The 13,841-nt window shown below is 40.3% G+C and overlaps 1 protein-coding gene across 2 annotated transcripts in view; it reads right to left on the reverse strand.

Moving 5' to 3' along the window:
* Window positions 1-2,996: 2,996 nt before the first annotated feature.
* CDC20B (cell division cycle 20B) overlaps window positions 2,997-13,841 on the reverse strand; it is a 47,662-nt gene continuing 36,817 nt past the window's right edge. For both annotated transcript variants that reach the window (XM_043547201.1, XM_037902797.2), the window contains exons 9-12: window positions 11,206-11,434; window positions 8,938-9,063; window positions 8,033-8,150; window positions 2,997-4,156 (exon numbers count right to left, since the gene is read on the reverse strand). In XM_043547201.1, coding sequence (XP_043403136.1) covers window positions 4,056-4,156; window positions 8,033-8,150; window positions 8,938-9,063; window positions 11,206-11,434 — 574 coding nt within the window. In that variant the 3' untranslated portion in view covers window positions 2,997-4,055. The remainder of the gene's footprint in view (window positions 4,157-8,032; window positions 8,151-8,937; window positions 9,064-11,205; window positions 11,435-13,841) is intronic.

Consider the following 13,841-nt stretch of genomic DNA (forward strand, 5'->3'; position numbering starts at 1 on the left):
CTGAATTTGGCCCAGTGACTGGAATTTACACCCAAAATATTCTGCCTAAACAGAGGGAATAAAATTAATCGTACTCTATTAAATAAAAGTCTGAACAATTTCTTTTTCTCTTACCAGCACAAAGCCGGTGGTTAGTGGGGAAGTGATTCTAAAAATCCAAGTAGAGAGAAAAAGATATAAAGATTTTTAAAGTAAAAAATGTAAAGGAAAATATGTAGTTGATATTCAAAGACACTTGCCATTTGGGACTGTTTCTATCTTGTGTTTCTCTCTCCCCACAAACTCCCCTTAATTCACCCTCTGTTCTTTCTGTCCACTCTTTGTTTTGTTGTCATTTTCTTATTTTCGCCTTATTGTAGCATTTTCTCATTCTTCTTTTCTTCTAATCTGCTCCTTCTCTTTACCTTCATTTTGGATGTTAGAGACACCATACTTGTCAATTAAAAACAACAATTTGCTCAAAACCAAAGATTCATCCTTTCTCCATTTCACAGTCAGATAATGTTCATGGTAAGGTGACCAGATGTCCCGATTTTATAGGGACAGTCCCAATTTTGGGGTCTTTTTCTTATATAGGCTCCTATTACCCCCCACCCCAGTCCCGATTTTTCACATTTGCTGTCTGGTCACCCTAGTTCATGGTCCTCCTAGCGCAACAGAACCCAAGAGACTAGGAAAGAGGGGGTCTGGCATAGTAAAGGTCTAAGAGATATGCTGGGCTAGAAGACATGTGATAAGCATGCACAAAATATGAAGCCTTCCTTCTCTAGGGAAATGTCTTGAATCTTCCCCAGTTTGATTCTGGTGAACAGCAATTATTGTACCTGAATGTTGTCTGATGGCTTCTGTAAGATCAGTTGGACTCAGCATCATTCCTAGTGGCTCAGGATTCACATAGTAAAAATAATCTAAATACCTCTGTCACTGTTTAAACTTGTTGGCATTTACAGCAAAGACACTAGTGAGCCTGGATACTGAAATGCCCTCTCACCTAAACTGGAAAGATCTTCAGATCAAGAAAACAGCACCCATTCCCATCAGATCTCCCCCTCTAGGGAATGGCCAATAAAAGTTTATTGGATAGATAGGGAAGAGTGACCATGATTAGCTAACAAATTTATTTGAGCTACAGCTCACGAAAGCTTATGCTCAAATAAATTTGTTAGTCTCTAAAGTGCCACAAGTACTCCTTTTCTTTTTGCGAATACAGACTAACACAGCTGCTACTCTGAAACCCATGATTAGCTAATGACATGTTGCCATCTAGAATGCAATGATTTCCACTTACTACAGGCTAATGAGGTAGCCAGTGAGAAATGAACAGGCATAATCATTTAATCATTGAATCATCACAGCAGACCATCCTGGAGCAGTGAAGGCCTGATGCATGTAAGATAAGGTGATGAATTTAACCAAGCAAGCCCCATGTCTGTTCTTTTGTGAACATTTCAGTAGGTTATACTGTAAGCTAATCGAAGAGCTCCATGGATCTAAATTTTCTAATCTCTTCAGTTATGCAGCACTCTGAGAACAACCTTGTTATATTCTAGAGAATCCAGGAGGATGCAATCCTTGAACAGATTATTCAAAAGTTCAAGAGACTGCTATTTGTAGACATAATTTTTGTGCAGTTCTTTGTTCTGATACTCATTCTACAGTGTTCCATCTATGGCAGAAGTGCTAAATTACATCACGCCCATCTCACAAAAGGCAGTAACAACAAAAACATTCCACAGTCTTTTTATTGTGTTTTTAATACATGAATACTTAAGATGGATGCATTCATTAGTGCATTAATTTAATTTAATTTAATCTAATTATTTATTTAAATACGTCTCTAGGTACCCATCCAGTGTTTTAGGTACCGATCCTAGAAATGAAAAAACACAACATACACATAGAAAAAGGACTGCCCATAAATATATCCATCTCAATCTACTTCATTCTCAACAGTCTTAGCAAAGAGAGAAAAAAGATGGGCTTTGCTGTGTGCTCAGAAGCTTAACAAATACTAACTCTGACAGCCCAAGGAGAGAAACAAGTTCCCACGTCACCATTAAACGTAATGCCAATGGAAAAATTAGAATAAATCAAGATTTCACATTTTAAGGACCTCTGCAATGTAAGAAGGAGAAAGGATCAGCCTCACAGCACTGTATTTTCTGAGAATCCCCTTCCAATTTATCAAGCAAAGTATGATCAGATTCAAAACAAATATCTCCCCTAATCTAGCTGGTGAGGTTATGATGTTCAAACTTCCCCAACAGAAAAATGGGAAAAAATCCCAGAAATAAGTAGGAGAAAATAAACAAATTCACAATTTACTGTTCCCTCTGCTTTTCTGCAACTGAGAGGGGGGGAAAATCACTATTCTGGTCACAGATTTTAAATGCTTGTTAAAATCAGCTGCAATAGCCATGTTCATACTGGAAGACAAACTCTGAATTAATAATTTCCTGTTCTTAGACCTCAGCTTTTTTGTAGTTATTTCTACGTGCACCACCAAAGAGTTCTTATTTTCCAACCTGCTTTGAAGTAAGACCACAATAGGTGGCCACTAAACCAGAGGTTTTGGGCTATATTACACTTTTTGTAAATGAACAACTTTTGATGTGCTTGTGACATCTGAGAAAATGCAACTGGTGGTGTCTGCTCTCCAGCCCTAAAGTCAGTTCTTACGTGATTTACAAACAGCAGAGATGTGGTTTTAAATTATGGATGAGAATAAAAGATGTGACCATCGTAGATTCATTTCCAGATGCCTCTGCAGCCCCCTTAACATTGTCTGCCTTTCGTCACCCATTCCACCGCAGCTGAATTTTTCTGTCTGAAAACCATGGGCTGACTTTATATCACTCATCTCAACTCCCACCTCCCCAGCTGAGTTACAGGAACCATTCTAATATTTTTCAGACAGAAAGGGCCATGAGTTTCTACTCCTACAGGGCTCTTTTCACACACAAAAAATGTTTCAAGGGTCTTTTTGGGAACAGAGGCAAGCCTTTCCTTCTCTCTTGTCTCTCATTAGCCCATTCCAAGTCCATTGCTTCTCCTGCTTTCAGATGGTGGAAGGAGAACGTCAGAGACATCCATGGATTGCAAAGGCTTTAAAATGCTTTGAATGAGAGCTTGCTGATCACTGGGCCAAATCCTGCAGTCCTTATTTAGCTTATGTCAGTATTCAGTCCTTATTCAGGCAAAGTCTTACTAAAAAATCAAAGAGAGTTTGCCCCAGCAAGTATGAAACTATGTAACTATGATAGCTATAATCTTTGCTAATGCAGGGGATCAAACTGGTGACCTCTAACGCAAAAGGCGTAAGTCACCACAGCTTAAGCCAAAAGCCACACAGACTTACAGCCTCTGTTTCCTGGACATAGACAAGTAACTGACTAGTAAGTTACAAAAAGACCATATAATTATGATTATTATGCATTTATTATTTTAGATGTTAAAAACTTTTTGAAATACAGAGGGGTGGGGTTTAATAAAAGCCTCCCTAGGTTTCAGAATCTGAGCTCCAACTTCAAAGTACTGTTTACACAGCTATTTTTATTGTGCTAGCACAAACCCTGCTAACCCAAGTCTGTCAACCCAGGCTGAGAGGCTTGCTTCTGTGGGCTGTGTAGACATACCCTGATGGACTGTACTCCTGAGAATAGGCCAATATAGAACTATTCATTAGGCCTATGGCTCAAAACAGGCATTAAGTGAGACTTAATTGGTGCATAGTCCTCGTGCTGGCTCTCTGTGCATGTGTTATGGGTTTAAGGAAAACAAATGTGATATTATTAATCAGAGTTAGAATGTTTTTCATCTAAAGCATGGGCAGTTTGGGCTCAAGCACGTTCCATGTGATAATGAACTAACTAGAATAGTGCTTTCTCTTGAACAAAGGTGTTATCTTTATTCCATGTTTCATTTGGAAAGAATGCAGATTTGTTATATTACTCTCATTGCCAAAAACCTTTAACTGCTCATTTTCAAAAGTCAATGGAAAAAAGTTGCCACAACTAACTAGAATAATCCTCCTGAAAGTCCTTGCTTTCGCCAGATTAGCAGTATTTCCACACACAAGCCATTCCATCAGCTGCAAGAGAAAAGATCCTGCTATGATCTGGGCTCAGTGCTACGTGCAAGACTCTTCCTTTATGACCTACAAAACAAAACCACAATATTTATAACAGAGATCAGGGAGATGTCATGATTTTAAAATGAGAAGTCTTTGCCATTTTGAAAATTGCCCACCCGTGGTAAGGCCTGGTTTACTATAACTACAGCTGCACAACATGTTGCATAGGATGTGCTGTTTGGTTTGAGCAAGCCTAAGATTTACAGCAGTTTTACACTAAGAAAAAGCTGAAAGCAAAATTTTCCTCTTATTGGGGTCACATTTGAACTATCAGGACTTTACAAAAGCTCCGCAAGGCTTTTCTCTCAAAGGAGAATATTATGCCACTTAGTTTTAAACCTGAACTCTTGATTCTCCACTGCAGTCAAAATATGTGTCTAATCTATGACTGGTAACGTGCCTCACTACTGATCTTTCTCCTGTGGCTGCACATGCTTCTCAGACACTTTGCCACTGATCCAGCAATTATGAGACAGTGTCTCCAACTTCTGAGTTATTTGCACTATAAAGCCCTCTTGAAAAAGCTCCTACACAATAATTTATTGGAGTTGTATGTTGAGTGCACCCCTGGTTATAGAAAAAATTAGGGGCAAGATTCTGGCTGGCTGCTGTGGCTACTTTGCCCCACTCCACCAGCACAAAGCTGCAAAACTGGCTTACCTGGTTATGTAAGGACTCCCCCAGCATGCAGGCATAGCTGAGAAAATTCAGACAGAGCCATAGCGGAAAGATGGACAAGTATTATACTGGGATTAAGGAGAGTTGTTCAGTTCCCTGGTCTGCCATAGACTTCCTGTGTGACATTGAGCAACTTGCTTAATCTCTCTGTGCCTCAGTCTCCATCTGTAATATGGGAATAACAGCACTTCCCTACCTCACAGGGATGTTGTATGGATAAATACATTAAAAAGATGAGATGCTCAGATGGCAACAAGGGCCATACGAGTCCCTTAGATAGAGTGACCAAGTACTGCCAGGCTGCTGGAATGGCCCCTTGTGGCCATTTTGACTTAGAGCAAATTAGAGCAGTACTGATGCTGATGTCACTTGGCAGAGACTCTAAGGGTATGTCTACACTGCAGCTGAAAACCCGTGGCTGGCCCGTGTCAGCTGACTCAGGCTCATGGGGCTCGGGCTAAGGGGCTGTTGAATTACACAGGCCGGAGCCCAGGTTCTGGAACCCCACAAGAAGGGAGGGTCCCAGAGCTCAGTCCTCCAGCCCAAGCCCCAGCGTCCACACTACAATCAAACAACTCCTTAGCTGCTGCCCATGAGACCAAATCAGCTGACACAGGCCAGTCGCAGGTGTTTAATTGTAGTAGTGCCCTTAGGCTGGAATTTTGCCCAAGGCTTAATATTAAAGTGCTACTGTCACTAATTTATTTCCACTATGGATTAGTTTTCAGGCTTTGCTTCCTTACTGGATCATTAAGCAAGAGTGCAGGATGGGCAGTCCTATGCTGAGTGCATGTGAGTGGGAATGAGTCTGCATTGCAAAGAATTCTTAACACAGTCTCCTCTGGGCGGCTATAATAAACACAGAAGGAAAAGAGTCAGAGACTTACCAGAAATACCCAAAGAATGGACTCAATGTTTTTAAAAAGATGGTTCTATTCCAGTGGTGTTGTATTCTGAACCTGCAGGGTACTGAGCAACCTCAACTCCGAATGAATTCAACGGTAGCTGAGGAAGCGCAGCCCATCAAGTGAGGTGCTCAGCGCCATCCAGCCTCTAAAAACTGAAACCCAACAATGACTCATCTGTTACTTTCTTTCTTGTGAAACTCGTGTGACTAAGGGTTTCTCGGATAATATATATATATATAATCAATTTTCTCTCTTAACTCCATATGCTTATAACAGGGCAGAGTCCCCTTCAGTAGAAACTTCTTCTGGTTCATAATTATCTGGTCTTCACAGTTAAGAAAATTAGTTTCCATTGTGAAGAGGTAAAACTCAAGAGGAAATGGAGTGACCCCGGGTGACTGTGCTGCTGTAGCAAATGTCACTTGTGTGCTGAGTGTTTCATATGTAAGCATGAGAGCTGAGTTTTTATCAAAAGTTAAAGCAAAAGCAGGTTTAATTTCCATATGCATTCAGGCTTTTTAAACATATGCTATTCAAACACATGAAAAGTCTCAGATTGTACTTACCGACTGAATGTAAAGCAAAAGTTTAAACTGATAGTGCCACAAATATAACAAGTCATTCTTCAGCCTTCTCTGCCAATTGCACAAGAATACTGTGGCCATAACATATGTATAAGTATGCATCAGTTCCCTCCCCCATTTTACCCTCAATCTGACCACTGATGCCAGTCCCCCATAGGCTGGTGTTGGGACCAAGTTGCTGGCACACAAGAGACGCATAGGAATGTATTTGTGCAGCCACTTGGTTGGCTGGACCCCCACAGAGACTCTGTGGAGTATACACCATAAGAGTTCCTCTTAACCCCTCAAAATAAAGAGGGATCTAAGTGTTCAACAGGCTTTATGCGGATGCTGCATGGGGATGAATTTCACCTCAGGATTGAATTTCACCCAGTGCAACCCTAATGGATGAAAATGGATTCAGATTTACTATCAGTACCATGGTAGAAAGGCATAGAGTGGTAAGAAAGCCAGCCAGTGTGTAACAGTGATTAAAGACTGCACAAAAGTGCACCCAAAATGTGCCAGAAAAAGTATTTTTAAATGAACAGACACTCTTATTATACAAAAAATAGAAAACCATGTTAGCGATAACTTGCCATTGAGCATGCAAATACTTGACACACAAATGGAACTGCAGTAAATGCTTACACATTTAGGTATACAAATATGTGTGCATTTTTGTACATAAACTGGACATGTGTTTTAATTTAATTTTGGATGCCTGTGCTGAATTGTTTCAGATTATGCTGAAACCAGTGATGATCTGTAACTTAACATATGGGAGTGACAGCTAAAAGAAGCACAAATTGCAAGAAAAGACTCTAATAGGACGTATTCCTGCACCACAGCCTCATGAAACACCATTCACATAGCAGAAAGGAAAACACACTCATTCTAGCTGTCACTATGGTACCTGACACACATTCCTTTGCACTATTAGGTCAAAGTCATTCATTAAAACAAACAAAAAGCTAATTAGCAAATAGACCTGTGGAAAGAATTATTTCAGAAGTTATTTTGGAAGCAGCTGCTGGCCTGGTGTTCTACAGGTAGCACTCTGAGCTGCTAGACTCAATATCCCCAGTCAGCTTGTGGACTATGTCTTCCAGGCCAGAACAGGATGGGAGCAGTCTTGCATTAGTTCACTCAACCCCACAGAAGGAAGAAGGGATAAGTCTTGGAAGGCTTTGTAGTGTCCATGTCAGCTAATTTTTGAGAGACAGAGATGAAACAAGAGTTCTATCCAGTCCTCCATGCTCAGTGAAATTGGACTGTGGGACCTACAGAAGAGGGAGAAATGGTGGGTACCCTCAGACTGGGTCTTAAATGGCCTCCGGCATAATATATGCTGATGTAAAGGAATCCCATTGCCAAAAAAGTATTTTTATAGAGGTAGTTCATTGTTAAGTTAAATAAGCTAAATCACAGCCTTTCCAATCACATACATAGACATCCATTGTGTGTGCATGTGTGCACATGGATAGATAATTAGATGCACATATATAGTATGTATATATATATATTGTATATAGATATTCATTCATGAGCACACCGAGTTTATGTATATTCAATATAAAATACTCAAAGTATATTCAATCACACCTGTATGTGTGTGTGACTGAAAAGGCTGCTTTTTAGCGTGTTTTATTTAATTATGTGTGTGTGTGTGTAAATGCATAGATTACATAGAGAGAGAGAGAGAGAGAGTGCAACTAGAGAGATAAAAACTGGTTTACTGAAATACTTACCATAGAGATCAGCTGAATTTGTAAGTGTGGGATACTTCCATATTTTCATCTGATTTTTAGGGAGGCCTTGTCCAGTCATTAATTCATTGGTTTTGGGTAACCAGAACAGGGAGCAAATCTAGTGTAGTTTAAAAAATCATTTAAAATTTTTTAAAGGATCTACATGTACCATTCAACTGTTTTTAGACTGACAATGTTCTTAGTAAATGCTCAAAATGTACAAGTTCCTGAGCAACAACAGAAAAATAGTTATATATTCATGGAAGGATTATTTGTTTTCCCTCTATAGCGACTGTTACTGAGTGCAGGTACATTATCATCCTTTCTAAAAAGGGCGACATCCTGCCAGATCTAAAAACAAAATCCTCAGCCAGAGCCTCAGCTCATGGAAATCAGTATAGCTCCAGGGAAATCAATGGGGCCATGACAATTTACACCACTTGAGAATCTGGACCACTGTCTCCTCATATTCAACCTACAGAGACTGATTGTTGTTCTCTGACTCCTCATGCCTCTCCCCGCTCTAGTGCTCTCATGCTTCCTGGGAAACTTGCTTCTCTCACATCTTCCTCTCCTCGTTAGGCATTTGGTCAATACCAGGATTGATGGATAGCACATGGCTCTGCTATGAGACCACTTCTCTGTTACCTCCTCTCCGACCAAATTAAAAGTTGTGAGGAAACAGGGATGGTGATGACTGGCACATGAATGAACTGATCCTGAGCCCAACGAGATAACACAGCACTGAGTGTAGTAGAAGTGCATAGACAGACAGACAGAACCCTGCAGCCACTCTGTACACAGAACTCCCATTGAAGTCAATGGGAGTTTTGCCTGAAGAATATAGCTGTACGAGGAGAGTGCAGCTCACAGAGCTTAAGTTTGAAGACATTTTATGCGTTCACCTGCGATTTTGTGCCTGTGGTTTCAATGATTTTCCCAGTGCTTATGTCCCAGACACGTAAAAATCCATCCTTCATTCCACCTCCTGTGGCAAGGATTTCTGACTGCCATGGACACCAGTTCATAGCCTGAAGGAAAGTGAATAGATAAGATGCTGGATTAAAAGGTGGTTAGCTGGAAGAGGGGAAATGGGGAATGTAACTGATTTTGCCTATAAAATGGATTGGAGAAATGAAGCACAGTCACTCAGAACACACCTGGGTCAGAACTCGAGGTGCTTCTGCCCCCCATCCCAATGCACACACACCTAACTCAGCCCAGACTTCTTCCAGGGAAACCACAAATGTAGGTTCCCTCAGCTCCAGCCACTGCTTCAGGCCCCCATTGCCAATGCTTCACTGTGGCCTCACTGCTTCCATGTAAGCCCATAAAATTCAGGTTCCCTTGGCTCCAGCTGTTTCTTATACGTTGTGTTTCATATATCCATAGATTTTAAGGCCAGACAGGACTGCAGCAGCACCTCACTCTTTATGACCTGTATGCTTCCAGGCTTCTAGGACTTCTTCAAACTGCTTCTTGCCTACTCCTGAGTTGCAAACTATACCTGGTGGAGTGCCAATAAAACACACCAATTATACCACCAATTTTCAGCTGCTTGCCAGTACCTTTCACTGCTGCTGTTCCATTGCAGTTTCAAACTATTTTCAGGGATACACAGCCCATAAAACCTGGGTTCCCCCAACTCCCATTGCTGCTTTCTGCTATCTCTACTCTTCCACAGATTCAGGTATTTTAAAGATTAAGGAGCCCATAAAAATCTAGGCCCCACACTTTCAATCATCTAGTGCTTCCCTTCATTACTTATCCCATCATAACCATTGTCACCAGATGTTACACCCATGAAGGAAAGCAAGGTTATGAGAGGGAGGAAAACACCTTGTTTTTTAAAAATTCCAGGAGAATAGCTACAATTTTATTCTAATGCTTCTCTTCTAGAAGTGGCAGAACGTTTTTGTATTAATCCTCTGATCCTGAGCTACTGATTTTGTTTCTGTACGTTTTATTTTTATTTGGTATCATAGTTAAAATAGCTCCTAAATGGGAAGGGTGGGGGGGGAAACATCTGAGAAACCAAAGCACCAGCAAAAACTGCTAATAACTTACTTGTGGTCTAGAATGATTCATTAGGGGAACTGGTGTCTGAAATTAACTTTAGTGCATTCTGGGTAGCAGAACTTAAGCAGGACTATTGGTCAACCCTTAAAGTTTAAAAGTCCATGTACAGCAATGGAAGAAGTACTATTGTAGCCAATGATTTTAGTTTATTGTTCATTTATTGTGTGACCAGGATTAACTAACAAGTTATGTCATATATAATCATCGTATATTAAATAGAGTAAGTTGTAGGATTATAGAAATATAAAATTGATCAGTAGTTAGAAGGGAACAATCATGCATTAGGTATCTATGTAATTAGGGCTGAAACACAAGGCCTACAGGCTGAGGCCTGTAAGATTTTAGCTTAGCCATGCTAGGCCATAGAGATAAGAAATGTTAACCCGATGCCCTAAGATTACGGGAAAAGATGTACCAATGGGTGAAATTAACGTAAGAGTAATTTTTGCTTACAAAATACCCAGTAATCACATTTTTCTAACACATGCCCCAACCGCAGAGTGCGCTACGTGCACTAATGAGGTATAGTCAGAATTACATTATAAAAAGAGGGTGCCCAGAGTGGGAAAATTGAGCTCCCTATGGAAAACTCCAGCAGGAACCATCCCTCTGCTGATGAGCAATTCATGAGAAACCCCTTGACCCTAAACACGATTGTTAAGGATGCGAGTATAACTACATTTGTGACTTGTGCATAGGTCTGCATAAAATTTCTATATGCTTGGGTAATCATAACTTTAATTGTAACTTTAATAAAACTTGTAAAAGTGACTAGCCCTTGTACTTTTGAATGTCTGTGTGGTCACTACCTTTAGTCTTTATGTGTTCCTAGACACTCTAAATCTAAAGCAAGTAGCAGAGGTGACTTTCACTCTGTTAAGCTTGAAACCCACGGTGGTATAATACCACATTACAAAATTCACTTTAAATAAAATAAAAGGCTACACTATTTTATCTTGACAGCCTTTTATTCAGGTCATAGTTTTACTGCATCAGCAATAATACTGCATGGAAATATGTTTAGAAAAATATCTATTCTCTCTGTTAAATGTACTATATGTGAAATAAAATAATAGAGCATTTTTCCTTTGTACCTTTACTGCTGAGGCATGGGGTATGGCTTTCAATGGCTTGCAATGCACTGTTGCACCGGGGTCATTAGGCCAGATATTCAATAGACCTTCACTGGACCCACTTGCCAGCAGCTTGTTGTTTGTGGACCATTTCAGGCTGCAAATGCTCTGCTTGTTATGGCAAAGGGTCCCTACATGGTGCTGAGCAATCCGAACATCATGATGATGAATTAATCCTAGTCTTGAACCACTGTAGATGACAGGAGACAGCATCATTTAGCAAGATAGAGCTCAGATATGTTTGCAAATTCACAAGTCTTCTGTGGCTTCAGAAGCAGAACACAACAATACGGGAAGGGGATCATGTATGTCAAATACAGTAACAAGGTGACAAATCAAAGGCAAAACAAGCCAGTGTCAAAAGCAAACTCAAGTTGTAGTGCTGCCATACAATGGATCAGGGAAAAGTGGATGCCCAGCCCAGGTCAAGGAGATTAATTGTTCTCCATTACACATTGCACTTACCTGAAGAGATAGTCTAGTGTATGTTACCAATTTCCACCTATAAACAATTCAATTCAATCACTTCCATTATCCCTAAGAAAAGCACTCAGCCATTTTTTCTGTATTGTGAAATACTTCATAGAATATCAGGGTTGGAAGGGACCTCAGGAGGTCATCTAGCCCAACCCCCTGCTTAAAGCAGGACCAATCCCCAATTTTTGCCCCAGATCCATAAATGGCCCCCTCTAGGACTGAACTCACAACCCTGGGTTTAGCAGGCCAATCCTCAAACCATATGTTGCAAGGTCAATTGTGACTTTGCCACGACTCCCAGCTAAGGGGCAGTACACAGTTGCATAGCCTGGGGAACACATCAGGAACCAGACCTTGACTCACAGAGTCACCATCAGGTCGCAGGTTCCCCAGCTCCTGCAGGGTGAGAGGTAATCTGTACCAACCACAAACCTGGCTCCGTTTACTTTCCCTGCCATGCTGGCTCAGCTGCACTGACTGGCATTTTGGGGAATGGATCCAAGGCTGCACCCTCTCCTGAACCCTGATATATCCTCCTATAGGAAGGCAAGTAATGGCCTCAGGGGACTAAGGGGGCTCCCTTACTACCCTGGGAGCATAGCCAGGGTCACAGTCTGGTTCTTGGTGGCGTGGTTATTATACAGCACAAAAACATCAGGGAAATTAATAATATTTTAAAATGCCTTGCTGCTGATACCATTCTCTACCCAGCAAAGGACTCCAGCAAATCAGTGGCAAAATGAGAGATCCTTCCACAGGTCATTCATAAATTCATTCTGACCAGACTGGGAAAACTACCATCTAGATTAATAAAAACTTTCCTTACTTGGTAAAGCCAGGCACCTGACATTACTACAAGAAGATCTGGTCTATATAGTAATTACAGCAAACTATCCCATAGAGTAAATTGTCATAGCCCCTTCGTGCTGAGCTTTTCTTTCAAGACAGGCTTTTATTCTTAGGTTGTTCATATGCAAGTCAAGTATCACTTTGACTTGTAGCCTCTTGTTAACATAAATGCAAAAAGGAATGAGTGATTTGTAAGATAAAGAGAGTGTTTCATTAGTCTGTGTCATATTGACATGCTAAATTCTTGAAATTAATGAAGCCCCCAAATGCCTAAATAGATTCCAACAAGATAAGCTAAAGTGGTGACTTAAGTACACGGCTACAAAATGGCAGATTTCTGTTTATTATGGGTTTGGGGTGATACCTTCTTCTGGATACTTTAAGGGGAATTAGAAGACCGCTAATTCATTAATATTCTATGGAATGATACTGGCTCCACAGGGCAAATCTGTGTAGCATATGTCAAGTCTCATCACATGGTTTGCAGGGTGTATGTCATCATGCACAAAGATTTCCTTATATGTGAGGAACTGCAGTGGCATGGAGAATTTGCTAAGAAATGATAAGTAGACCATTCCTAGATGAATTTTAACCCACAGAAACGGATCAATTTGTTAGTGTTTGTTCGTATGCGCATTGTTGAATCTTACTGTCATTTTCTGTTCAGATAGATTTGTAACCTATTGGTTTCTGTTTCATCTGTCTCATATGGCAAAGTTCAAATGCAAACTGAAACTAGTGAATATTGTGTAGGTAGGCTATCCAGCAGATGTACTACAATCAACTGTCACACGAAGTGAAACCACAAAACTCTCCAGAAATGTGTCACTGTCCAGAGATAGTAAAAAGTTTTATTTTGAGTTTTACTGTAAGGTTCAAGGTTGTAAACCAAATATGAATGAAACACAGCTTTTGTTTCTGTTTTTAACCCAAATTATCAGAATTTCACATGGCTTTGAAATGGAAGCTTTACAAAGCACAGAATATAACACCAAATATACTTACCATTTTTGGCAGGTCTCTCATCAGCCCTACAAGTCTTTGAGAAAATGAATTGGGAACATAAAGTAAAGTGGATTGTAAATCCACAATGGCTGAGGAAAATATGTTTCATTTACCTCAACCCCTGTACTGAAATACAAAGTTACAAATACAAAATACAAATACATTTTGAAATACAAAATACAAAGCTTAGATACAAAGTATTAGGCAATTGGGATTAAATTTACCCCTGTGCGGAGGGCCAGCAAATCGTCTAACAATCATTTATT

Source organism: Chelonia mydas, chromosome 5, assembly GCF_015237465.2.
Source record: "Chelonia mydas isolate rCheMyd1 chromosome 5, rCheMyd1.pri.v2, whole genome shotgun sequence".
NCBI classification, from domain to species: Eukaryota; Metazoa; Chordata; order Testudines; family Cheloniidae; genus Chelonia; species Chelonia mydas.